The sequence below is a fragment of the Drosophila virilis genome, chromosome 4, assembly GCF_030788295.1.
Source record: "Drosophila virilis strain 15010-1051.87 chromosome 4, Dvir_AGI_RSII-ME, whole genome shotgun sequence".
Lineage (NCBI taxonomy): Eukaryota > Metazoa > Arthropoda > Insecta > Diptera > Drosophilidae > Drosophila > Drosophila virilis.
In genome coordinates, this window is record NC_091546.1 from 13,717,928 (window position 1) to 13,745,203 (window position 27,276).

The 27,276-nt window shown below is 38.2% G+C and overlaps 2 protein-coding genes across 8 annotated transcripts in view; both read right to left on the reverse strand.

The window, feature by feature from the left end:
* Positions 1-19,903, reverse strand: part of capu (formin protein cappuccino) — a 35,848-nt gene extending 15,945 nt beyond the window's left edge. Inside the window, exons 1-3 of one of the 2 annotated variants that reach the window (XM_002051883.4) lie at positions 19,533-19,903; positions 7,362-7,809; positions 1,122-1,604 (exon numbers count right to left, since the gene is read on the reverse strand). In XM_002051883.4, the coding sequence (XP_002051919.3) occupies positions 1,122-1,604; positions 7,362-7,809; positions 19,533-19,850 (1,249 nt within the window). In that variant the 5' untranslated portion in view covers positions 19,851-19,903. Of the gene's footprint in view, positions 1-1,121; positions 1,605-3,165; positions 3,387-7,361; positions 7,810-19,532 lie in introns of those variants that run through there. The other variant, XM_070209302.1, reaches the window with a different exon arrangement.
* A 988-nt stretch (positions 19,904-20,891) lies between these two features.
* The window catches only part of fred (friend of echinoid), a 130,778-nt gene continuing 124,393 nt past the window's right edge, over positions 20,892-27,276 (reverse strand). For 4 of the 6 annotated variants that reach the window (XM_070209301.1, XM_070209300.1, XM_032438189.2 and 1 more), the window contains exon 10: positions 20,898-25,553. In XM_070209301.1, the coding sequence (XP_070065402.1) occupies positions 25,525-25,553 (29 nt within the window). In that variant the 3' untranslated portion in view covers positions 20,898-25,524. Of the gene's footprint in view, positions 25,554-27,276 lie in introns of all 6 variants that reach the window. The other 2 variants (XM_032438190.2, XM_032438191.2) reach the window with 2 other exon arrangements.

The window sequence follows — 27,276 nt, forward strand, 5'->3', positions numbered from 1 at the left end:
TGTTGGCAAATCAAGCTTCACCTGGAGAGGCAGTTAATAATATCACTGGAAAACCCGCTAATCCTGTCGGACTTCAGAGTCCAAAGCACATGATTTAACCCTTATCTAACATAACCAAAAGGCTTAAGACAATTTTCAAATTTAACTGCATATTTTCACGTCATTCAGATCGAAAAGTTAAGTCAAACATTCTCAAACATTCAAATTTCTAGCAGTCGAACCATATCTCCTTCGTTTTTTCGCTTCAACTATCCATAAAAATCTTTGTAAAATCGTGTAATAGCAACTAGTTTTGAGCAAATTTTGTTCTTCCTGCTACTCCTTAAACATATTGTTATTCTCTTTTCGATTGTGGTCCTTGAACGTTGCCAACTTCAATTATCTTTTGGCAAACCTTTGGGATTCCAGATATGGGCCCTCAAACTGTACAGTTTAACAAGCACTTCACCTCGATGCTGGTGTTTACCTTTGAAATTGGCGCTGAGCATCAATCGGAGAACAAGTAAAAACGTTGTTAGCGTTGTGAGTAGCCGACTAAGCCATACCCTGTTCAGCCCTAAGTTTAACATAATATATACATAATAAAAATAATATTTCTCAATATTCTCTCCCTATCCTTATCCCACTCTCTTCCTAGCTAGCTCTCTCCCTCTCCTATTCCTTCTCTTTATTAAATTAAAATATAACATTTATTTAAACTTAATAACCAATATACTTCTTTGCATTCACGAAAAGCGTATAAAAAGGGACAGGGCTTTTAGGTATTTTTTTTTTGCATTTTTATTTTCGGACACAAGGGCCACACACTTGAGCATACACACGGCTTCAAGTGCGGGACAACAACAACAACAAGTGGAGCAGGTCGTGAAGCTGAGCCCAGCACCGGGAAGATTGGGTTTTTGGGCGCCGCGCGGCGCATTTCGTTTGATTTGCAAGGGGCCAAGTGGGAATTTGAATAATTCCCGAATTACGCCAAAGGGCACAAACTGTATCCAGCCATGCCAGCGCGCCCACGCGTCCCCCACCCACTCGACTAATGCGTTTGTAATGGAAAACGGAGACCCTCACGTGACCAGCTCGTCCCGGAATGCGAAATGAGCAAATAAATGCTCTCGACTCACCTGCCACACCCCCATCCGCAGCATGTGTGGGCGTTGTAGGGTTAACGGCAGCGCTAAAACGCGACGATAGATTCTGCAGCTCCACCTTCTTGGCCTTGGATATGTTGAAGAGCTCCCCATTGCCCAGTGGCGAGTCGACACGCGGCGTGGCCACCGCCACAGCCGCTGCGGCAACGCCCGCTGCACCTGCTGCAGCTGCCGTGGCCGTTGCCGTCACGCCCGATTCCATGGCGGACGGCGGCGGTGTGCCCGTGGTGCCCAGCACCTGGGCCAGCTTCTTGCCCAGCTGCAGCGCCATGCGCTCATCCGGCGAACTCTCCGGCGTTATCAGCAGTTGTTCCTTCTGCAGCAGCTCCGCCTCCTGCGCCTGCTCCGGCTGATCATGGGCAATGCTCAGGTACGTGATCCGGCTCAGGCTCAAGCAGGCGATCTTATCGGCGCGACAGCGACGCTTCAATTCCAGCAAGTCCTTGTTATTGAGATCTAGTGAAAAGGAATACAGTTGAGGATCAGGCTAAGCAACTTATTGGTTCATTTATTAATTGTATTTTTGTTAAGCTGTAAGCGACTTAAATAAATCTTCTCTATGTCTATCTGCTGGAAGATCAAGTTGTCTTTTTATTTTTGCTACGATTACAAACGTTGTAATTCGCTCAGATCGGACCACTATATCATATGGCTGCCATAGGAGCAGATGGAGACAAATCTTATATTGCTTTGGCTTTATCAGACGATATTGAATTATCTGATATCTGATATCTGATAATACCTCATTTTGGTGCTCTTTTTTGTTTTTTAAACTACTCTTTTGTTTTCACATGCTGGCATTTAGACAGACAAATTAAAAAAAATGTATTTTAGAACGAACTAAACTAAAAACAAATATTTGATATTAATTTAAGGCAAATCTTTGTTAAAACGCTGCAGATAAGATCTGCTTCAATTGAAAAGCATTCAGAACTATTTTCCAACCATTTCTAATTAGAAACATGCACACGTCCAATAAGAATTGGGTTTCGCTTTAGTTACCAAAGAGCGAATCGGAATCATTGCTGGAAGAAGAAGCAGCAGATGAAGAAGTAGACATGGAGAGGGAGTGCAGACGTTGCTGCTGCAGCTGCTGCTGCTGCTGCTGCTGCGTCAATGTGGAAGTCGATGCATAGCAGCAATCGTCGCTGCTGCAGTTGTGAAACTCAGCAGAGTCGCTGTTGTAGTCCAGGCTGACGACGTCATCTGGCGTTGGGCAGCAGAGATGGAGAGAAAAAAAGAAGTAGAGAAAAAAGACAAGAGATAGATGTGCGCGCAAGATGAGCTATGTGCTCAGAAATTTCAATTAAAACAAAATAAGCCACTTAATAAAAAATGAAGAACTCATTGATTTATGGCTGACAATTGCGGCATTTGCAGCTCATTCAGAAAGCGCGACATGTGTAAAATATAATAATTAAATAAAAGTAAATAAAAACAAAGCGCCACTGGAAGGCGGCAAGACATAGAAAGAGTGAGAGCACGGGCGAGAGAGCAACTAAAATGGGAGAGTGGAGATTGAGAGAGCGCGTCTGAGCGTTCTCATTGGAATAGGCCAAACAAAAGGTAAACTGAAAACTGAAACTGAAAACCCTAACGCAAAATTATGAAAATCCAAATGGAAAATGAACTCAAAGCAAAAGGTTAAGCATAATGACAAATGACGAATGAAAAGCGGCACAAGAAAAACCAAAAAATAAGAGCATGCCAAACAAAAACAAAACAAAGCGAGGGCACAACTCGAAACTGGTTTGGTTATGGGTCAGCTGGCGGGTAGCGGGTGGCGGGAAGTTTCGGGAACGGGAACGGGCAAGAGAACGGGCACGGGAATGTCGTGGCGGCGTCAGTTTTCTTTTATTATATTTACTTCTTGTTTTTTTTTTTTGGTTTGTGGTTTATTCTAGTCGACAAGACACCAAAACATTGTTTAATTCCTGTGTTTGGCAATTAAAGCCAATTGAAAGCAAAACAAAAGATAAAACAAAACGTTAAAGAAAACAACAACTTGTGCAAGCACCTGTAAATGTGTTGACTGCGATATTTATCTCTGTCACTCTCTTTCTCGCGTTCAGATGTCAATTTTCGCTTGTTTTTTTTTTTTTGCAAAACTTAACGCGACAATTCTAACACAACTTTTCACTTTTCATACACACATTTTCCAATTAGCCGTTAGCGAAGAGACGGCGACGGCGACAAAGACTGCGAACTGAACGATCTGCGCGGCAGCAAGTGCAAAGCGTAACTAACAACAACAAGAGCAACTGGTTTATGGGGGCCACATGTGAGCGAAGCCTGGAAGTCAAAGCCGAACGCGTGAGAGCGGCAGAGCGTCTGAATGGAAGAGAGCAACTGGAGGTTTGTTGTTGGCGGCTCAAAGCTGTAATTTGAACGGTGCAAATGAACGAACGGCGTCAAAGAACAAAAGCAACTGGAATCAATATGATAATCGATGACTTGTTGAATCTTTTTATAACAATATAATCTGTATTTAAGGAAGGCAAATATTTTCATATCGATGAGCAGGAAGCGCAGTCCGTTTTAGTGCAAGGGAAGACTGACAAGAGACAGAGATAGAGAGATGAAGAGAGAACTAGCTCACTTTGGAACCTTATTTATAAAAGCTGGTTCAGCTACTTTAAATATGCAAGAATTTATCGGAACTAAATTGCTCGAAATGTTAAAATGTGTAAGAAACATTTAATTAATTAAAACAAAAAAATATTGAATAGATGAATGTGTAGAGTAATTCAATACTAAAGTTTGATTACCATTGCTCGATAATTGGAATATTACAGATGCTGTTTATTGGAAGCTTGAAAATCGATCTGTGTGGCTTCGGGCATACTTTCAGGCGGTTTGTCAAAATACCAATTCAAAAGCTCATTTATTGACGCAGCTTTACTGCAGCATACTCTAAGGTGGTTACGAAAAACCTGTAGAGCTAGCTTTTATATTCACAATATTAAATAAGTATAACAAAACATATAAGCTAGTCACAATGGAGCTTGTTAAATGAACTAAACTAAAAATAAAGCTGGAATTGAATTACCGAACGATTGCCAACAACATGAAACCGTTGTTTTAACCGTATAACGAACATGCAGAGTGAGATAGCAATAGCCGAAAAGTGAGCCAAATAGAAGTTTACAATTTTACACAAAAATCTACAAGGAAAACTATTAAAACTAATTGCCATAAATATTAGCGGCCTGCCACGTGCCATGCCAAACTTTTTTATGCAGCCAAAGAGTGTCTGTGTGTATCCGTGTGTGTGTGTGTGTAGTAGGCCCTTAATTGAGCACGTCGCCAGTTGTTGTTGTTGTTGTTGTTGTTGGCTGCAGTCGGCGCCAAAACTAAGCCGAAACTCAGCAACAACAACAGCGGCAGCGCCCTGCACGCATCCGACAGCGGATACCCTATCCCTATCTCCACCCCCCTTTACCACCATCCGCCCCGCGCAAATTCCATGGCTCCTTTTTTATATTTTTGCAAATGGAGGCCGCTGAGTTTTGCTTAGGGCCCACATGAATTATGAATTTATGCATTGAAAGAGGCTTGAAAAAAAAAACATGAAAAACGAATTCTTGTTGTGTGTATGTGAAATGAATGGGGGCGCAGCAGCTTTTCCAGTTGCCCTGTGGGCGGTAGATTGGGGGGCGTGCCAGCTCAGCTATCTCACGCTTAAAAGGGAATTTTTGATAGCAGCATTTCGCGCTGCAAAATCGCGCCTTGGCACGTTTACAAATTTTTCGTTGATTTGATTTTGGACTTTGCCCGCTGCAATGGCAGCCATGCAGCCCGCCTTTGAATTGCTTTTTGATATAGCCAACAGACCTGCTCCACCCCTCTCCCTCTCTCTCTCTCTCTCTTTCTCCACTACCCGCCCTTAGCATCCACTTGTGTGTCGATCTGCGTGCAGCCCAGCTTTTCATTCGAATTGGATAGGGGTGCACAGCAGAGGGGTGGGGAGGGGGGGGGGGTTGGTGTTCGTCTTTGTAAACAGGAAAAGCAGAGGCACAAAATGCTCGCTCAGTTATTTCGGCGTCAATTTGTATACACTAAATTGTTGGGCTTGATCGACTATGACAGCTGTTTTGTAACGCAATTTCAATTACTTTCTTCTCAGCTTCTTGGTTTGATCTTGCGTTATATTATGTATTCTAATTTCTTATATCATGACTTGGAATAACGTTTCGAATGCTGAGAAACTGTTTAGAAAGTTTCACCTTTTTACTTGGATTATCAATAGTTGAGTAAAATATGATTTTTATCATCGTGGAATTGAATATAAATTGATTATTTTGTTTGGATTTTGGGCATAAACTGATTTTATGTTAAAATTGATTTCAAAAATAGATTTTTCCATTGACTTTTAGGCTAATACTAATGCCAATACATCCATAAACAAACCAACCGTCGAACTAGTTTCAACAGGTTCAACAACTAAAACAGGAGTTAGGGCATTAAAAGTTCGTCTTGATAAGAACGTAGGCTCAATGCGCTTCGCTTATATTTCAATTTGTTTTGAACTGGTGAAGGCCGCTTCGACTCGAAGTCAGTCGGCAAGTTTTTCTTCTTTTTATTTAAGTCAACGCGTTTTTTAATAGACAGAGTCAAGTTTTTGAAGTGGGTCGGTTCTGTCTGAGTATCTCAATCCGTTTCTCTCTGTGTGTGTGTGTGTGTGTGCGAGTATCTGTGTGAGTTATGATTGTGAATGTGCCACGCTTTGTACTGCAGGCAATCATATTTTCTCGTTAGCTTTTTTTTTATTATTATTATTTTCTTATTTTAAAGCAACATCTTAAAGATTTCACATGAATAACTAAAATCTATAAATTTTTGATTTCACTTTGCCGATGCGTACGCAAGTAAAGATATTATTTTGCCAGCTAACATGCCAATAAGTTAGTCGAGTGCGGCGGGTAGGGAGGGTTGCTGGACGGAGGGGGGGGGGGGGGGGGGGGGGGGGGGGGCGTCTACAGTCGGGGGCAGTACGATATATACGCAAGTACTGTAAGCCATGGCCGAAACAAGCAACGCCAGCGGAAAAGAGAAGCTCAGAAATTTTCTAACATTCAAGCGCAGGCAGAAAGCATCAAAAGCTGCCTGCTTGTAGGGTACAGGCTGAAGGGGAGGGGGCAGAGGTAGAGCATAAAAAGAGTACAGAAAATTTCATAAAACTTCAATGAAAAGTTTGGCTTTTTTATTTTGTTATTTTCGAAAAAAAAACTTGCACGAAAATTCTTATTTAAACTACGCTTAAATTGCAATAAGTCGACGGGCAGCAAATGTGCGAAAGAGACAGAGAGCGAGAGAGAGAGAGTGAGGGAGAGAGAGAGTGTAAGAGACGAGATTTAGTGCGCGCTCTAGGGTTGCCAGAGTTGTATAATAAAACAAAAGTCAGCACAAGTTAAAAAGAAAACAATGCACAAAAAATCGGGAGTTGCCATACTGAACTGCGTAAAAAAAAATATACAGACGAGACAGCACGACTTTGATATACCCGTAGTCGAAAACAATAAGAGAAAGAGCTTAACAAGTGCTCAGGAAATACTTCAATAAAAACAACTCTAAATTGAAATAGAACAACTCTTAAGCTTGGGCATAAGTGAAATAAAATAATATTATTATAAAATTGCTTGCTTAGTCATTGAATTGGGCTTAGGTATAAAAACAAGAGGCATAATAGGAAAATGCTTTGTTAATATAATATTAAATGGAAAAAAGCCTAAAAATATGAAATAAATGAAAATAATATGAAAAATGCAAGGGAAAAAGAAATTGGAAAACGCAAAAAAAAACATTCAAATGGATTTCAAAAAAAAAAAAAAATTATAGAAATAGAAAAAAAAAATTAAATAAATAATATAAATAGCAAAGATCCTTCTTATTGTAAAAGCCTCAAGACTTATGCAAAAGTATTTAGTTTAGAAAAAAGAAATATAAAATAAATTGAAAATAATAAAAATGTGTTTTATTCCGTAGAAACGGATGATTGATATTTAGAGGCAAGTAAGTATACACTCTCAGGCCTGCGGTACGGGTATAAAAACAACCAAGAATATAACAAAAAATGAAAAATAGAATTTGCGGACAAACTGAATTTGAACAACGCAAAAAAAAAGAAAGAAGAAAGAAGAAAGTAGAGTAATAACAATCAAAGGCAAAACAACAAAACAAAAATATTGTTGCTCAACTTCGAAATTGACTTACGAAAATCCATTTGTTCGACGCTGGCATTCAATTGTCCATGCCCCACATCCGGCATGCCCCACTCGGCCAGTGGCGAGGTCGGCGCCGAGGTGGGCGACACAGGTGCCGCCTGTAGGAATACGTCCCGCTTCTGCTTGACAAAACGGCTAAAAACTCGCGCCTGATGGCTGCTGCTGCTGTTGCGACGCTCTTCCAGTGCCACCGACGGTGGCATGCAACCGGGCCCGGTGCGCGCACCCGCCGCCAGGCGCAGCAGGCTGCCGCCCGTTACCGCTGGCTTTTCAAGGGCCGCCCGATTCTGGTTATGTGCATTGCCCATTGTTGGCTCCTTCTGGCTGCTGGACACCGGCTGTGGGCTGAGTATCGCACTTGGTTTCGATTTTCCCGTCGACTGTCGCTGTCGCTGCCGCTGCTGCTGCGGCGCCTGCTGCTGCTGCTGCTGCTGCTGCTGCGAGAGAGAGAGAGAGAGAGAGAGAAGTTTACGAAAATCAATTAAAAAAGTTTTCAATCAGCCGCATTGTTTGGGTTGATTTTCTACTTTTATTATTATTATTTTTTTTTTTTGTCTGCTGCAAAAACTTTTCTGCCCCAAAATGTTGCAGAAATATGAAATGAATTACGTTGCAAAGGTAGCTGCCGGGTGTGCGGGCCGAAGGGGGCGTAACGTTGCGGAACTCTGGTTGACAAAAGTTGCTGCTTTAGTTTTGTCCGATTTCAATAGATATATTGTACTATTTTTATTATTACTATTTTTGTGGTGCGGCTGCTTGTAACGGGGCGGGAAGGGGAGGGGCTGCTGTCTCAATAGCATGGCTGGCGGGCACCGCAGCAGCAGCAGCAGCAGCAGTGGGATTTTTGTGCCCATGTCCGTTGCTTTGGCAACTTGCAACAAGCTGCAAATTGAACTTTTACTTTTGCAACTCTGCCCCACACAACAGCAACTCAATAATGATCATTAATTAACAATAAGATTCGGCATTTGCAAATGGAAATCTATCAAAATGACGAAAATTCAATTCAAGCTATTTGAGAACATTTATTTCAATTTAAGCTTCCAACTTGATTTGTGAAAGGTTTTTTTTTTTTTTTTTTTTTGCACAGAAATTATTTGTCATCTAGAGTTATGTTGATGCAGAATTAATTTAGAAAATTGTTTCAGTTTTTACAAAGCTTTAATTAGGTGTTTTATTTATTGGCTAACGATTTCTGCTTCTCAAAATAATATAATACTAATTTTGAAAAAAAAAAATAACGATCAATTATATTTTGTAAAATCGCCCAAGTTTGAAACGCAGATAACATTAATGAGCGGACAGGTATCCATCGTAGGCTTAAAGAAGATCGAGTTTCCCGACTAGAGGATACCCTGTAGCTACTTCTACATGTAGCAAATGCAGTTTAAGCGACGCTCTCCTTAGTTTTAGCGTTAATAGAAAGAAATCAAAAAAAGTTTCCCCTTCTATCGATAGCTTGAATAGCTTAGAAGAAACATGTGAAATTTGGTGACAAGCTCTTGATTTGTTGAAAAAAGCAAGATTTCGATATCAATTTTTATCGATTGCCGGGAATCGGAAAAGTAATCGATTGACGAAAACAAGCTCGCGTATACAAGAATGACTTATGTTCAATCTATTCCAAGCCTCTAGCTCCTCTGGTTCACAGACAGACAAAGATAGACAGACGAAGAAAGGGTAAACGGACGGACAGACAGATGGACATGTCTAGATAGACTCGACAATTGTTGCAGATCACGAATATTTATGCCTTAAGGGAACGGAGATGCTTCCTTCTGCCTGTTACATATGTTTGCACAAAACCATGCTACCCTCTTTATACCCAACACAGGGTATAAAAAACACCCAGCTCAAGAGCATGGCCTCGATAAATCATATCTGGCTGTTCATTGCACTCAATTGAATATAAATAAATTAAAAACTCATATCGTTCAAGTACTCAGATATCTTCCTGTAACATGTTTCGCACAGTTTATCGCGCTTTTCAGCTTCTGTTTGTCGAACTTGAAATTTAACAATCAAAAATGTTCGAGAACAAACGCGAATTGCTTCTAAATTTGTAAGATAATCAAAACAGAATATGTATGCGAGATATTTGACTATGAAATTTAAACTAATTGAATCTAATTTTCTCTTTCTCTGATGTCCCTCTCTCTCTCTCTCTCTCTCTCTCTCGCGTCTTGGGTCGCCGGCATAAATCACAATAATAAAACAAATTAGCAACAATATTTTTATCGGGCCGCCGCGTTGGTTTTTTTTATTATGCAGTCGACGGCTAATTGAAATACCTGTGCGGGCCGAACGGGGGAGGGCGGGGTAGCTGTTTTGTAAAAATGTGTTTTTGGCTTAAAATTAATTGGCAGCAATAAATTTGTTGTTGGTTGTCCTGGACACGGCGCTAACTGGAAGGGTGGGGGCAGGGTACACACAGTGAGTCACGCGCGCCGTGCGCTGCATAATGAGAAGAAAATATTGTTGGTGTGTGTGTGTGTGCGCGTGTGTGTGTGTGAGTCCTTTTGCGCAAATCAGTTTTCAATTAGGGCGCGCCGTTGGGGGGCGGGCGTGAAAATAATGACGTAAACACTTGGAGCTTAATTGTGTCAAAAGCGCAATTTTGTGCAATTTGGCGAAATGAGAGTGAAAGTGAAAAGCGCACAGCACACACACACACACACACACACACGCACACACACAGTTACAGACCTGAGTCGCACTTCCGGTGCAATTTATACAAATCTGTTTCTGTTACTCTGGGGCGCGTTCTTATGCTCGTTTATATTCTCTAATTGTTTTTGTTGTTGGCGTTTCTGCTTTGTGCTAATGCGGCAAGTTCGTGACAGCCGCAATTTCCGCTCTCGCTCGCTCTCGGTGCCGCAACGCCTAGCTTGAATGCATTTAGTTTTGATATATGTACATATATTTGTATTATTAACACACGACGCGATTTCCTTTAACGCGTTTTTCGTTTGCGTTTTCGCATCGCTCACACACTTGAATTGTTTATTTAACTGCAACAAAATGCGGCAAACGATTTAATTGCAACTGCAGCTGTCAATAACGTGGTCGAGTGCATCACGTAAACAACACGAGGCGCGTTACGTTGTGCCGACGCGCTAGCCGAAGTTCTGATTTCGCCGCAGTCAGCTGTTTGCTGGCGCTCGCCTGTCCTAGGACAACAAGTAACATCGACGGCGACAAGCGAATTGGGCGAAGCGGCGAGTGGAAAAATCGATGGCACACTGAAAGCCTAGCCAAGCGCTGCCATGTGCGAGCGAACAGAGCGAATTCATGAGCGCCGTGGCCGCTTGTCGTGAGAGTAGCGGAAAGAGAGGTTGAGAAATTGAGAGAGTGAGAACAGCGGGACGTGCAAACGATAACAGCTGAGCGTTTGTTGTGCACCGTTTCTGATCGGGTCTTTGAATTCGTTAAATGCGCTACGTCTTGATAAAATATAATTTAAATAATTATTTAAGTAAAATGAAATTACGTAAATGAAATTAATATACATAAAAAATTACAAAACCAATAATTTAAATAACCCAAAATGCATATATTATTATAGTCTTTTATATTATTATATTATTATTATATAATAAGTGCATTTTGAGGTTTAACTAGCCGATTCATGCAGCTAATTTGCATTTAGAGCTTTGGATTTTACCTCGGGTTAAAATGATTCGTTTAAAATGACTCATTGTCCAGTCACAAACACAAACACCAACAGACACCACAAACACAAGCACAAAGCAATGGCAATCGCTTTTTTATGAGCTTTCCTGAGACTTAAGCATTGATAGCTGCTCGCCGATCCCAGCCCTTATCAGTGGTGGGAAAGGGGGCTGAGCCGCGCCCCACAACAAATTTCAAATGCAAATTGGCACGAGTACATAATATAAAAATAAAATTCCATTTGCTCATTGGTTAAGTGGCGATAAAATGTTTAGCACACTCTCCGCTGCCCTTCTACTCGATTCTCAACGCTGTGCATTGTTTTTGCTTTCCAGTGGTCAGCTTTATGGGACTTTTTTTATGTTTTTCTTTTTTAGAATTGATAAAAATGGGGGCATCAAAAGGTTGGGGATCTACCGAAGCTTGTATGCGCTTGCGGTGCTATAAATAAAAGATTACAAAGTTTCAAATGTAAATTACCACGACTTGGGCAGGTGACACACAGTCTGAACGATAGGGTATTGTAAGTAGGATGCATATGTGGGATTGATTGACTGATTGATGAGCAATGCAATTTATGTGAAAAAAAGGGTATATCCTGAATGATTGACTGTTTACCTGACTGATTGACTGAGAGACTGATGGATGAGCCTATGATACTTTGTGTGTTTTATGTTCAAAGTCTTGACCACAATTCCATACAGGGTATGCAAAGTGTTTGTGCTTTCGTTGTCGCATTTCGCAGCGTTAATTTTGTGACTCTCTGACTTTTGTTTATTTTTGTTTGTTCGTTTTTCGCACTTCATTCGCGCTTGTTTGTTTTTTGGGTCACGAGTGTGTCAATTGGACGTTGAAGCATTTGTTGTTGTTGTTGTTGTTGGTTCGCTTGATAAGCCGTTTATGGCTCTGATAAGGCATGTGAGTGCAGTTTTTTTTTTTTGATATTCGGTATTTTGATGGGTTCATTTGGGATTAGCTGGCGAATTGTGTGCGGAGGCGTGTAGTGTGGCACGTAGCAAAGCCGCTTACGAGTGATGCGTGCCTCATTAGAGGCGCGAGGTGGCAACTGGCAAGTGCCTTAATTAGCCAAGCGGCTGGAGGTTTTCATACTAATTTGACTAATGCAAAATGCATGCAAAATCCACAAAAGTTGAAAGTCATTTAATTAATGTGCAACAACCAGGCAGCTGCAGCGTCTGCTGAACGGGGGCTCTCTCTTTCTCTGGGGAGACACCGAGCACTCTCGACACATTGTTTGACAAATTGCAAGACGCACGATAAACCGTCAGCCAAGTTAACAAAATCATCAAAGCTGCAACAGCAGCAGCACACACAAAGTTTAATGCCAACAACAGGCAGCTAAAGCTGCTAAGCACGACAGCAACAACAAGAGCGACGGGAAAAGAACACACAGGTGCAACAAATACCACTAAGGCAGCTCTAGTCGAATGTGTCCGACTAGCAGATACTCTGCAGCCAGACAGGAGCTCTCACAAGAAAATAATGTGCAGACCACACAAAGCCACCCACAGGACGCTCTCAATTAATTACAAAATTACAATACAAAATTAATTTTATAATAAGTTATGCCTCTGTTTTCCGATTATTTTAAGACTTTTACTGCTTGCAGATTGCAATCAAGAATTAGCAAAATTACCATTAATATGTAAATACATATATATTTATTTTCATTTGGGAGGAGTGACCAATTGGTTCCAAAAGAGTAAGAGAATATATTCTTAAGGGATGCATATAGTAGAGGGTTCGGATTCTAGAAGCAAAACAAATTCTGCTTTTACTTAAGATATCATAGGAATATGTCCCTGTATTAATTGATGTAGTTTTATCTTCAAATTTTGTTCCTTAAAACAAGAGAATTTCTTAAGAGATATATACATTTCTTATCTGTGATTAAACTATGAAAATCGATATTTATGGACATGTATCGATAATTATAGATTTCAGGACAAGGTTATCGAAAATTTGAAAATAAATTTGTTCAGCATAACCTATGATATTCTGTTAATAGAGCTGCCATTTTGCTGGCAGTTGCATTTATGTCTGCCATCTTCGTATACCCCTTTTTATCTGTTTTCAATGGATACAGGGTATAAGAAACAACAATGTTGCACACGAGTCTGCAACTCCTGCGGGCGCAGCAAATAAATGCTGCTGTTGCTGTTGCTGCTGCTGATGACAACGCGGAAAACGCGTTGCCATTGACTGCCACGCGGCGTATGAGCAATGAGACGAGCTGCCCGACAGAAACACTAACAACAACAACAGCAACACGCTGCAACAACGGGAAACATGGCAAACAGCTGCTGGAGCATCGTATGCACCAGGCCACCCTGCTTCTTTGCCGTCGCCTTCGTCTATCCCGTTGCACTTGGGATATACAATGACAAAGTCAGTTATGGTCAATAAAATGCAATGTGCAAAGCGACAATGACGACAACAACAACAACAACAACAACAACAGCAGCAACATCGGCAACAACAACGTCTACAACGACAACAGCGACTCGCGCCTCGGCGTGCAGCCAACAGATGGCGCTTCAGCTGCCCAGCGGCCATTGGGCTATGTATTGATGACAGCGTGAGCGTTTCTTTCTTAACTATCGCACGAACTCTTAGATGCTCGATACTTTTCTAGCTGAATTTCTGACTGACTCACTAACTGTTCGCTAACTGATTTGGGGACTGACTGACTGGCAAACTGATCGACTTACTGAGACACTGATTGCCATCAGATGGGTGATTGATTGAACGATTGACTGAATGATGATGGTTGTCAAATTAGTTGACTCTTTGATTGTCTGACTAATAGACTGACTTACTGTTTGAATAACTGTTTGACTGATCAACTGACTGACTGAATAACTGACCGCATGAATGATTGATCGACTGCCTGACTAATTGACCGTCCGAGTAAATAGTTGCTTGACATACTGACCGACTAACTGAATAGTTGTCCGACTAAATAAGAAACCGATTAACTAATTGACTGATTAAGTGATTGACTGATTGACCTATTGACTGACTGACAAACTGATGTAGTGATAGAAAAACTGACTGACAGATTGACTGACCTACTGATTACACACGGATTGAAGGACGCCTGATGCAAAGATTCATTTTTGATTGAATTGTAGCACGTGCTCATTGCTAGTTTTCTAGCTCTCTAGTTTTATCACATTGGGCGTTATGGGCGTGACCAATGGCTGACTATCCGCGCGGTTAATATCGTTAAAACAAACAACGGGCTAGTTGATGCGAGCAGAACGGGCTCCAGAGACTTGGGACAGCTGACGGCCAACGTTGTGACGATGCTTAGAGCGCTTTAAACTGGGCGTGGAACCGCCCCCATACAAAGTTGACTTACAATGGCGTGCAGCGGCAAATAAAAAATAACAGAAAATATACGCATAGAGTATGCGCATAGCTGTGAAGATTTAATACCCTTTCAGAAATACAAAACTGAAATCTTTCCATATAAGGGAACAAGCAATCCGATATTGATTAGAATTAGTTTATATATTTGCATTATTTATACTTAGCAATTTTAGTCATGTTATCTAAAATGACTTCAACTATCATAATGCAGAAAATATAAGAATAAAAATAGTTATGTTCCGACATAATGTTTCTCTAATTAGAATAAGAATAAGAGCTAACATATCTATGCAGATACAAGAAACTTACAATGAAATAAAATTAAAAAATTAATTAACAAAAATCTGTTTAGTATGCGAGGGATACAGGTAACAAATCTAATACATGGGGTATACGAAAATTGAAAAGACCTAGCGAGAAATTTTATTTAATATACTGGAAGCCGGAAGGTAGCATTTTTCGTCTCAAGCTGTAGGGTATACGAACAGTGAATAGACCCAACTGAACATTAGAGGGCATACGAAAATCGAATAAACCTAACGAAACAATTGTATTGCCTGCTTTGGGGCGCTCAACACGCAAAAGTCAAAAATACACAAAAGAAAACAAAAAAAAAAAAAATATGGAAATGAAAAACGCAAACTGAACGAAACGAAGAGCTCGCGATTGCTGGCAATTTTAAATTGTTTTAAATTATGGCTGTGGTTGGGCTCTCTGCGGCATTGCAGCCACATGTTAGCCCCAATATGCCAGCGGCAGCAACGGGGCTTGGTTGGAGGAGAGTGGGAGGAGGTGGCGGGTGGGGGGTAGAAGGTAGAGAGCCTGCAAATTATCTGGTCACATGCATTGCAATTTGTATGCAGGCTCGCAAAAATTGTTGAAAATTTATTAAAAAAAGTAACGAATTTTTAGTTGTTGTTGGGTGCAAATTAATTAAAATGCGTCGCATGGCGGCAAATTGAGCGAATGCAAAAACACTCGCAAATCAAAGGTAAATTTTCGTGTGCAATTTTCAAGTGTATTTACTGTGCCTCACACTCACACTCTTTGAGTGGTTCACACCGTTGTCCGTTTGGCAACTTTAATTGCTTTGGTGGTTTGGGCCAAATTAGATTCTGAGGTTTTGTCGCGTCGCCGTTCGCCATTTGCCAATTGCCAATTCGCTGAGGGGGCTGAGGGGGCGTGTGACGAATGGTTTTTGGCGTAGCTGGATTGGATTGTTGAGGAATTTCATCTTGCGTCCGTGTGCTTGGAAAAGTGCATGCAAATTCGCATCTGACGCTGACGCCTCATCAATTAATGTTGTCAATGGCAACAGCAAAATCCGAGAAGAAACCGAGATAAACAAGAATAGAATGATGGGAATGGGCGGCACAGAAACTGGGGCAGCGGTTGGCGCATGTTTAGAGTGCCTTTTCTAATTGCACTCATTGGTACAGCATTGGATGATAACAATATATCTTTAATTTTGGATAGCTATTGTTTGAAATCAACAGAATTGAGCGTGATTCAAAGAAGGAGGAAGTGCATCGATATAATGGAGAAGGAAAAATGGAATATCATACGTAAAAGAGCTTTTACTTAAAATGCCTTGGGGAAACTGCCTTAAGAAACTGACATTGGAAAAGCTGGGTATAATATGGCTTATGCTTAAGTTAGACTTTAAGTGAATAGAATAATAAATCCAATAGTTAAAAAATGTAGTAAAATAAATGATTATATTGGAGGAATTTCTGAAAATGTTTTTGTATCTATATATATTAAATTATTATATTATAAATAAATGATAAATAATGTTTAAGGCAACCTCGAGCCAGCTAAATAAATATATAAATGATAAAATATATATGCATTTATGAATTTATTTCCGCAGTATTTTCAGTTCGTTTATATTTCATGTTTATAAATCGGATTATCTTCTTAATATTTCACGCTGCCTTAAATTTCTCACAATTATAAACAAAATTCATTATTGTCATTTTATTAAAATTTATATTCACTCAGACGCGGCGTGAATTGAAATTTGTTGAATATTGTTTTGCTTGTATTACTCACATTTGGCCATAGCCTCGAGATTATTGCCAAAAACAATAGATAATACAAAACCAAATAAAAGCCAGACTCAATCAAAAAATCAGCAGCAAATGGAAAAAAGAGATTAAGAACCGAGATTGCATACCCTAACTGAACGAGCCGTTTAATACTCGATGAAGAAATTGCATCAATTTTAAAATATTCATTTAAACTTCGAGCTGCGCTCTTGAGTTTCTTTATCGATAGTGCTATCGAATGGAATTGCTTGTGATACTCAATTATCATTCATAATACCCTTCGTCAAGCTTAAAATTCATTTTTGTGCTACCGATGTCTGTATCTGTATCTGTATCTATATCTGTCTATATCTCTGTCTATTCCTCTGTCATTTCTATCTACATATATATCTGTATCTATAGGTCTGTATCTGCATTCGTGTTTAAATCCGTGCCATCTCCGTATCTATATCCGTGTCTATATCTGTATCTCTATCTGTATCTCTATCTGTATCTATATCTGTGTCTTAATCTAAGTCTATAAGTGTATCTGTATCTGTGTCTGTATCCGTATCTACAGCATATTTAATTCAAAGTATGCGAACAGACTTGTTCGCTACCTGTGCGTATTTCATCTAGCCGCGGGCCATTGACAGTGCTCCCAAGTTAAATGCTGTCGTTATGGACTTGATTCCCCTCCCTTTGACACCGCCGCCCACTGCTGTTACGCACCATAAAGTTGATTTATTTGTGAAAAGTTTTCGTGCCAGAACTCGGTTCTATGCCACAAATAGACCAGATTGGGCATCTCCCTCTGGCCTATGGCTAGTTGGCTTTCAGTTTGCGTTTGTTATTGGTCGGAATTTGTAAGCCTAATCCTAATGCTCTCTAATTACATTGAAGGCACAGAGCCGCAGTCAATGCCTTGGCCTGCACGTAGGTGCTGCTCACTCTCTCCCTCTCTCTCACGCTCTCTCGCCCTCTTGCTCTCTCTGCTAGGCGACTGCTGCCGGCCACTTGTTTGTTGCCTACTTTACGGCTACTTATCACTTTTTTGCTGTTGTTGTCTGCGTTAACTTGAATTGCCTGGCAAGTCGCTTCAGTGGGCTTAAGCCAGAGACGCGCCTAATTATTTGCCCGCTGGCCATGTGGCAGCTACAGACAGGAGACTAGGACTCATTGGGATCATTGAACTGGCCAGTGACAAAAACAATGAGATAGCTAATAGTCCTCTACTTGACCCACCCAACAGCGCCCACTCTGAATGTCAATTACGGCTGGAAAACGGACAAGGCCACATTTCCTAGAATTTAGAGCACCTTGTCGAGATATGTGAGTCGGGAAATTGCATTGTTAGTGCACTGAGAGAAAAACACTTTTCTACAAATATTTCTTTTCTTTTCTACAAATAAATGTTTTCTTTTTAATAATTATTCATATCTATATTTGGTTTCTTGGCCACACTGGAAAAACTTACTGATGACCTTTTGCAACAGCTAAAAAGAGAACGCAAAATGTCAAATAATTTAATTTGATTGAAAGTTCACTTTTTCTTTATCAGAACACGCAGACACTTGTGTAGGCTGTTGGGATTTCTGGCTTATTGTGGGAAAGAAGCATGTTATTACGAACGATGGGAACAGTAGATGTTGCCTGAAGACGGTTTTGGCCAAATTCCTGCTCATAAGATGTCTAAACTAAACATCTAATATACGCACATTTATCTTCAAAGCTAGTTTCCAGGATTTTCAGCAATCCCTATTCAAAGGCTGGCTCGGCCTTTCAGACACAATTCTGTGAAGGTCCTTTGTGAGCTCTATGTGAGGTTTCCCAGCAACATCTTAGCCTTAAACAGCAATAGAAACTGAAACCTTCACAGGCTGACATACACAATGACAGAGCAATTTCGCAGCCATGATGGGTAGGGCAAAATGATAGGGGGAGAGGGAAAGACGGCGCAGAGAGAGGGACAAAGACATAATATAATGTAAAACAATATAATATATATATTATATATTATTATTACTATTTTATATGTATTACATTTTATATATTCTTTATATACAGTCTATATAAATAAACATGGTTAAATGTCATCTTTAGGCCCTAAAAACATGACAACGATCGCAGAATAAGCATACAAGTTATTGGAAAATAAATTAATTTTCCCCAGACTGGCGTTAGGGGAAAGAAGAAGCGCGGCCGAATGTTTGTTCGCGATGCTGGGTACAAGGGCATCTGACAGCCACACACACACACACGCACCCACTCACACACTGCTGAACAGAAGCACATTTACGTGTGTCGTGCATATTTATGATGGGCACAACAATGTGGCGACCCCACCCCTTGGCGCACCCATCACATGCCCCAACCCTCGCACAGACTGTTACCATTTAGCTGAAGTGCTGGGCAAAAGGCAAAGCCACAGCGCAAACAGCCAGCGAAAATGGCAAGCAATAAAAATAATTGCAAATTTCGAAATTTAAGTGTAGGCGTGTCTGCCACGTTTAAAGTACCAAACGCCTGGCCTCCTACGCTGCTGACAAGCGCGGCCACCGCCTCCGCCTCCCCCGCCCACCCGCACAAACCCCACCTGAGTGCTGCACAAACAATGGCCAACGAGGCGAATGCTCAACGTGCTGTAAAATCAGCGCGTCGCGGTTTCTTTTTTTTGCTGCTGCTGTTCCTGCTGCTATTATTGTTGTTGTGCGGTATTTTTTTGTGACAACTGTAGTGTGTGTGCGGGTGTATGTGTGTGTGTGTGCTTGTGTCTGCGTGTGGTTTACAATCTGTTTCGCAACTCACGTAAAATATAAGGTAATTTGTGGAAATTTGATGTTTATCGTAAATTGTTTTTTATTTGCGCAATGTCACCATTTGCGGTTCGCCAGCGCGCGCACACACACACACACACACACACATACACACGATCACACACGCTCACACACGCTCAGCTGGCAGTGCTGCCAGAGTCGCATAAAAAGGCGGCCATTTTACCTTTTTTTTTGCTTTGATTTTAATTGTGCCTGCAAAACAATTGCAACATTTTTTCAATTTACCTGCAAAATGGCCTCAGCGGCGGCGGCGGCGCGACTTCGTTTGCTTCTTCTTCGTTGTTTGGTTGTTGCTGTTGTTGTTGTTGTTGTTGTTGTGGACGTTGTCAGTATGCTTGTTGTTGTGCCATATGCCGTACTGCCATACACCGGAGCCGTGCCATATGTGCTTGTTGTTTCGTATGCCAATCGCTTAGCTGCCGCTGCTCTGCGCAGAATTACTTTGTTTAGGACTCGATTCACTTGCCTCAATATCACATAGATCAGTAGCAGCAGCCAAATCGCGGCCATTTCCGAGAAGAAGCTCCATTTCTTACTTCCCATTTTTGTGGTATATATATATGTCTATATATATCATGTATATATATATATATATATAAGTATATATAAATGTATAATTGTTGTTGTAGTTTCTGTTTCTGTAATGTGATTTGTTGTGTATAAACCCAAAAACAGAGGCGACTGCCCAGTTCTAGAGAAACAAACACAAGGCAATGCTATAGAGTTTTACATTCGGGTTTATTCAATAATATATTATATTCATTTAATATCATATTTATATGTATATATATATATGTATGTATAGTATTTACCAGCTAAGTTATAGTTAAAATTGTAGTTCAAGTAAAATGCTTGGAACGCCTGGCGACCAACATCTACACAAATCGTATATATATATATTAGTTATGCATATGTTTGTTGCTATAATATATGTGTTTAATATATATTGATTCATATTAGACAATTTGGGACCGATTTTTATAGTTTACAGACAGAGAGAGAGAGAGAGAGAGAGAGAGAGAGCGAGAGAGAGTGAGACAACGAGTGAGACAATTAAATAAAAAACGATTTAGATATCAAATCGTTGCTTAAAGAACTACTTACACTGCTCTTGTTATTGGACTATTTTTGATTTCATTTCTGAAGTTTTAATTCTTCATTTGTTTTTATATTTAACTTACAGCTAACACATAGATTTGATTTCTTATAAATAGTACGACGCGAGTGATATTTAAAACTCGAATAATAGGGTAATTCATTAAATTTTTGAGTGGAGCCGTGTCACGAACGAAATAACATAATTAAATATACTCAAAACGAATTGTAAAATAAATTTTAAATAAATTAAATATAAATCATAAAGTAAAAATAAAGTAGAAAAACCAAACAATTTACTTATAACATTTCAATTGCGATCAATAATATAAAGTAATATATAATAATTTAATAAATAATATATAAATAAAATATAAAAAGTATGATCTGTGTGCCTAATTCCAATTACTAGTACTATTTTAATTGCCATAAATAACGTAAAAATATACACAAATGAAAAAGAATTAAAAAAGAGAGAGATCATAAAAATCAGCATTTAATAAAAATAAGATATATAAATCGGAAAGTTGCAATGCATTTGCGTAGTTATTCGATTTTAATTGCAATAAATAATAATAATAATAAAATAATTTATTGCCAATCTTGAATGGAATTGCAGAACAATTCACATAAATTCAAGCAAAGCTATAAAAATAAAAAATAAATTGTATAAGTATCTTTTTCTTTTAAGTATTTTTTTTTTATCTCTCATCTCTTAGATCTTAAATCGTTTATTACACTACATTTTTCCCGTCTTGTGTGTTTTAATTGGCGTTTTTCATTTGTGTGTATTTACATGAATTAATCAATTAGATATTGTATATATTTTGCACATACTACAATAGGTTTAATTTATTTTTAGTAATTATGTCAATATTTTATGTACACAAAGCGCTTACAATAATTTACTAAATCAAATGTTTTTCTCTGTATTTTGTTGAATTGCATAAATATTTTAGATGCTTTTCTTTTTTATGCATGCTATGCATAAATATTTTAAAATACTGTTTAAATCATTTATAATTAACTGCAATTATTTAGCTATGTTTAATATATTATGAGAAATCTAAGACTAGACTAGTTCTTTTTTCTTTTCTGTGAGCATACCCTGTACCCATTAGAATTCTAAGGGAGTGTATAATGAACTGATCGATGAATATGCCGCATTCATCACCGTTCGTATCTAAACTTAAAGATCCAAGGGTTAGAGCCAGGAAATTCGTTTTATATACTCTCTTTGGTATATATATTTATATAGCCTTAACTATTTGAACTAAAATTCTGAAAAACACATTATGCATAGCTTAGTTTAGTTCCGAGCTGGGCACAGGGTATTTCTACTACTCTATTTTCATCCATTTTATCTATTTTTACTCGCTTGAGTATTTTATTTAGCTGTTAGATATCAAAATAAATGCCTCAATTATGCTTTGGTGGAATTTAAATGGTTTTTATGCCTTCCTATATATTTGTTTCTCTTTTATATGCCAAAAGCAAATTGGATCAACTTTTGCACCAAACGCATTCTCAGTTTATATTTTGCACATAGTTTTTAATAGTTTACCATTTATATAGCACATCTTTTTTTTTCTCGTCTATTACTGATGCGAACAGTGCCGAAAAAAAGAAGTTCTCTATTTAGTTTGTGTTTTTACAATCCATTTTGTTGCCATGAACACGAAATGAAAATTGTATTTCCCTTTTGGCTGAGTGAATGGAAAAGTGCGCTTAAAAAATTTGTTTATAACAATGCGTGCAAAAGATTAGCTTGCATAGAGGTGGGCTTTATGAGGGGGAAGGGGGGCCCTTGACTATGGAGTATACAAGGTGCGTTTGGCAAGAGAAAAAACAATATTTTTAATTGGTTAGGGCTTAAGAGATCTAAATTAAAGTTTTTAGAGCTGAGCATAGAATAAATGAATATCAAATAAATTATAGTCTCAAAGAAGATTTACAGGATAGAAGTTTAAGTTCCGCTAGTCAACGTTAAAATATATAGACTTGTTTTGTTTTGTAGAACTTTCTAATTTTCCGAAAAATAAACAAAAATTTGGTGGGGAATAAAAAGCAAATACTTTGGCCCCGCTTCGAATTTGAGCTAGTGCAACAAATAGTTTACACATTTTTTTAGGTATTTCGCATAAATTTAATGGCATTAAAAGCATTTATTTGCCTCAGCTTACGCATGTGGTTATCTGTGGTTATCTTATATATATATATATATATTTATATATATATTTTGTTATCTGTTGCACTTAGTTTTTCAGAAAATTATAATTTGTTTCTGGCATTTTCGGAGAAGCTTAACATTTAAATTTTATTTTTACTTGTTTTGGTTTATGCCTGCTGTTTTCAGGCTTGTCAAAAGATTTTGTTATTTTCATTTTCATATTTGCGGTTTGTTTTCGAGTTCCCCCCACCCAAAAAAAAAAATAAAAATAATAATAATGTTAATAAAAATTGCATATTTAGTTGAAGCCTGTTATTTTCAGCTATTCAGCTAGTTATTCTTTTTCGTTTTCTTGGCAGTTTTAAATATTAAACAAACTTAGTTTGGACTCTGGCAATGGCTTGTTGTGATGACCTATATATTTGTTATATTTGCAATTTGCCAATTAGTCTGAAGAATGCGGTAAATAAATTGAAATTTGCGCTTTGATTTTGTCAACGCATTTGGGTCTGAAATTAATTTACAACATTTGCACAATCTAATTTGCGAAAACGGGCACTCAATTGTAATTTGTAATTACAATTTTCGTGATTGTAAGCGACGACAATGCAACAATTGAAATTAGCAGCGCAATTAGTTGTTGATCATTTTATCCAGCATTGTTCTCTTGTCAATAAAAACCAACCATCGTCACCTCACACTTTGCACGCTTTCAATTTGGTCGGCATAAAAACACGGGCTAATGAGTGGCCTTTGCCTGTTTCAATAGTTTCGATAGTTTCATACCCTATATTTCAGAGTCCATGAATCGAATAGAAATACATTTATCGATTAACATGGCTAGCCTCAGGCTCAACACTAACTGCTATCGCCTAAGCTATGGAACATTACAAGAAGTTATATGAAAAGTTCTAGCGCCTAAAGCTCAATCATATCGGTTATCGGCTATCGGTTGTCTTATCGATGAGTTACCAGAAGTTCTATGAACAGTTTTCCTTTCGGCTCTACTTGAAGCTCTTATCTAGGAAACATGTTATGAGGTGGCATTTTAAAGTGCATGGACTAACTTGGTAAAAGTTCCGGCGTATAAAACTGAACAAAATCCGCAGAAGCTTATTTTATCGATAAATTACAAATAATCTATGAACAGCTTTGCTTTTAAGCTTTAGCCTCTTATGCTCAATGATAATTGTCTTCATTTTATGTTTTATGAAAATCTTTGCTTTTGACTTTACTTGCGACTCGATAAATTTCAAGAAGTTCTATCAAAAGCTTTGGTTGTGCATGAAATTCATTCTCTTAAATTAATTTCGGCTGTGCAAAAAACTTGAAAATTTGAAAAGCCTCTTTATATTAAACGAGAAGTTTTCGGAAGAACACATTATGAGTAGAAAATTATTCTAATTTTGTTATTAGGCAGCTTTTAAAGTATTTCTTCAGCTCTTGCTTAAATGCGACCTTAAGTAAAACTTAATTAAATTTTTCTAAGGGTATTTGAGCTGCGATATGCCGTGATTGAACCAGTTTTTTGTGGCATATATTGTTGTCAATGCAATTAAAATGCTATTTTGTTGCAGTCTGCATATGTGTTTATTTTGTCTGTGTGTGTGTACGTGTGCATGTGTGGCTGCAATAACTGTTTATTTAATTTTTGCTAAATTTTCCATGTCGGTCGCACAATTTTTGTTTGGATTTTCGCGCAATTGTAACCTCAAAGGTGGCTTTTGTGTTTGGCTTTTGGTTTTACAATGATTTTAAACCCAAATTTTCTGGCCATTTGCATTTGTCGCCCTTTCAATATGCAGCCAATGCACAGCCCCAATATGGCCACATTTTATAATTAATAAGTTCATGTTTATATTTATACTGATAATGATCATAATTCAATACGATGCCCAATGGCTTATTGCAAATATTAAATACCCTTGCATGGATATCACACCGATTTTAATGGGTTAAAGTTTGTAACGTGATGTGGGTTAGTTTTGACCAAGCCTGAGTTTTATTTCATAAATACATAATACATGTTCTTTTAAAATGATGTTGTAGGCAGAACTGAAATCAGTATAATTAATATAATAAAGGTTCCTCTAAAAGGGCAACTTTCGACCCATTTTTCTGTGGAAGCTATATGAAATTTTAAACAGAATCAATTAAATCTGAGCTAGCTTTAAAACTATACAAAATTATTTGTAGCAGTTTAAAAAAACGAATCTTATAGAAACAGAAAAAAAGAAGAAATTATTGTAGATAAAAAATCGTGGATATTGTCGAATAAAATGAATATTAGCATTAAACTTAGCTTATTTATTAAAAAGAGTTTTTCGTATAAAAAAAAATTGTGTCTTCTCGCTCTACTTTCAGAAGTTGCCTATAAGACTGCCAGAATATATGCGCAGGCTCAGCCAATATATATATATATATTAAATTCTCTTAAACGTAATTTTGAATTCTTTAAACAATTTTTAAGAAAACGAATAAATGCCTCCTGAAAAGACATATATGTCGTATACTTAATTTTTTGCATGTTACTTAACACTGTGTGTATGGTACAGTTACGAATTTAACTAAAGTGCTTAGTTATTTCATGGTATTTTTAAATATATTATCTTTACGGTATTTTTTATATAAATAATACACACTAAATGCCTGTAGCTGTGCTTAGTACAGTGCTTAATCTAAGGTTTTGGATTTTGCTTTACTTCTTGGTCGAAATTTGCTTTAAATTGATCGCTTTTTGTTTAAGTATTTTTTTTTTGGATAGAAGAAGTGCCACTTAAACGACTAAATTGTGTTGAATTTAACGTGTTTCCGCTAATTTTACTTACTTAATGCTAATGTCAAAACGTGTTGTTAATTTTAAATCGTTTTTTTATATTCATTTTATTTTCATATTTTCTGGTTGCAATTGGTTGTTGTTGTTGTTGCTATGTCTCTTAACTGGCAATTAGTTTAATTTGCTAAATCCTGTATAATGTCCGCTGCAATGAGATAGAGCAAGAGGAAAGGGGAAATCGATAGAGTTTAGCGCTAGTTAAGCTCACTAATAAATAATGTTAAAATGCCAAAATTTAAATTAATTAAAAACTCTATTAAAATACGCTTTAAATTCATGCGCACAGCTAACGTGGCAACGCTATTAATTTGCTTAATTTAGGCGTTAAATAAGTGTTAAAGTAGAAGCTCGCACTGCACAGCTAAGTAATACCCTGTCGAAAGAGTTCTAAACCTAAACCATAACCTTTAAATATTAAATAGTTTATATACAATTTGCTATTCAAAATGAATTAGTCTAGAGTATACAAGGACAGCATAGAGTTTATCAACTTTGGCGACTACTCCCCTAACACTCTCCCCATGGTACAGGGTATACACATGTGTGAGTGTGCGTACAGATGTGCGTAACCCTATTCCAAATGCAAATAGGTCAGCAAGTTTTTGAATGCGCCGGCTAAGCACGCGATTTGAATATAAATACTTGAGTATATACAAATATAAAGTATATGAAAATAAATATATAAAAATTTTTATTTATTGTATATATTTGAATGGATTGCCGCTCTAAATGCATTTGCGTTCAATCAGCGCGTATCGGGCATGAATGCAGTACGAGTCGAGCGAGCATTGCATTCAATATATCATCCAAATATCTATCTATCTGTATTATGTGACAAAAGCAGCGAAACATAATCAACACGCGGCGACAGTTCTGGAATGCAAAACTCAATTCAAATGCCAAAACACTCAGCTCAGGTGAGCTCTGAGCTCTTCTCCCAGCTACAACTCGCTCTGTATAAGTGTGTGAGTGTTTTGAATGGGTTCCTGTGTGTATGAATGTGTGTGTATTTGTGTGTGTGTGTGTGTGTGTGTGTCTGTGTTTGAATATTTGAAAAGTCAAGTCTTGTCAAGTTTTGTGCTCTTCGTGAGAATGCGTTGGTTTTTGGGTTTATGCGTTGAGTTTTTTATTTCATTTAAATTCTTTTGAAAGCTTAGCATAAGATTTGCCTTGCAACTTTACATTGTGAATGGTAAAAAGCTGGTTTGAAAGTTTGAAACGAAAATATTGTTAAATTCTAAAAGCTCAACAGCAAAGGGAAAAGGAATAAGTGCTGCACGGATTTTGGCAGTATATGGAAGTTATATAGAAAAACAATTGCATTAAAATTGATTGAAACACAATATTTGGGTTTTTTATTTGGACTTAAGCTATATGCGTTTTGTATGTATAAGTAAATTTTTTTAGTTTTAAGTTTTAGTTTACTTTGCTCAAAGTAACTGAAGATTCGCTTTTGTTAGGCTTTTCTTTTTTATTTATGTAAAAATCGTACTTTGATTGAAATAATATCACGAACAGCTACGCATGAACGTGACGTGTTTGTGTACGTGTATTGTATTTGCTTACGTGTGTGTGTGTGTGTAACTGTATTTGTGTGTGTCTGCAACCCGCTGATTTCGCGCAACACTTTTGCACTTTGCACCAGCGCTGACAATTGCAACTTTTGCATAAATACATTTTCTGCATTTGCCACGCATACTTCACAACCTGACAGTTGCCACGCCCAACCCGCCCACCTAGAATTCGCCACCCCCTACCGCCGCACTTACTGCATTTCAAGTCAAGTGGAAGCTCAAATCATCGCATGCGGTTGCGCCAATGGCCGCGCACAATGTTAAAAAAAATGCTAGCATACTTTTATGCGCAAG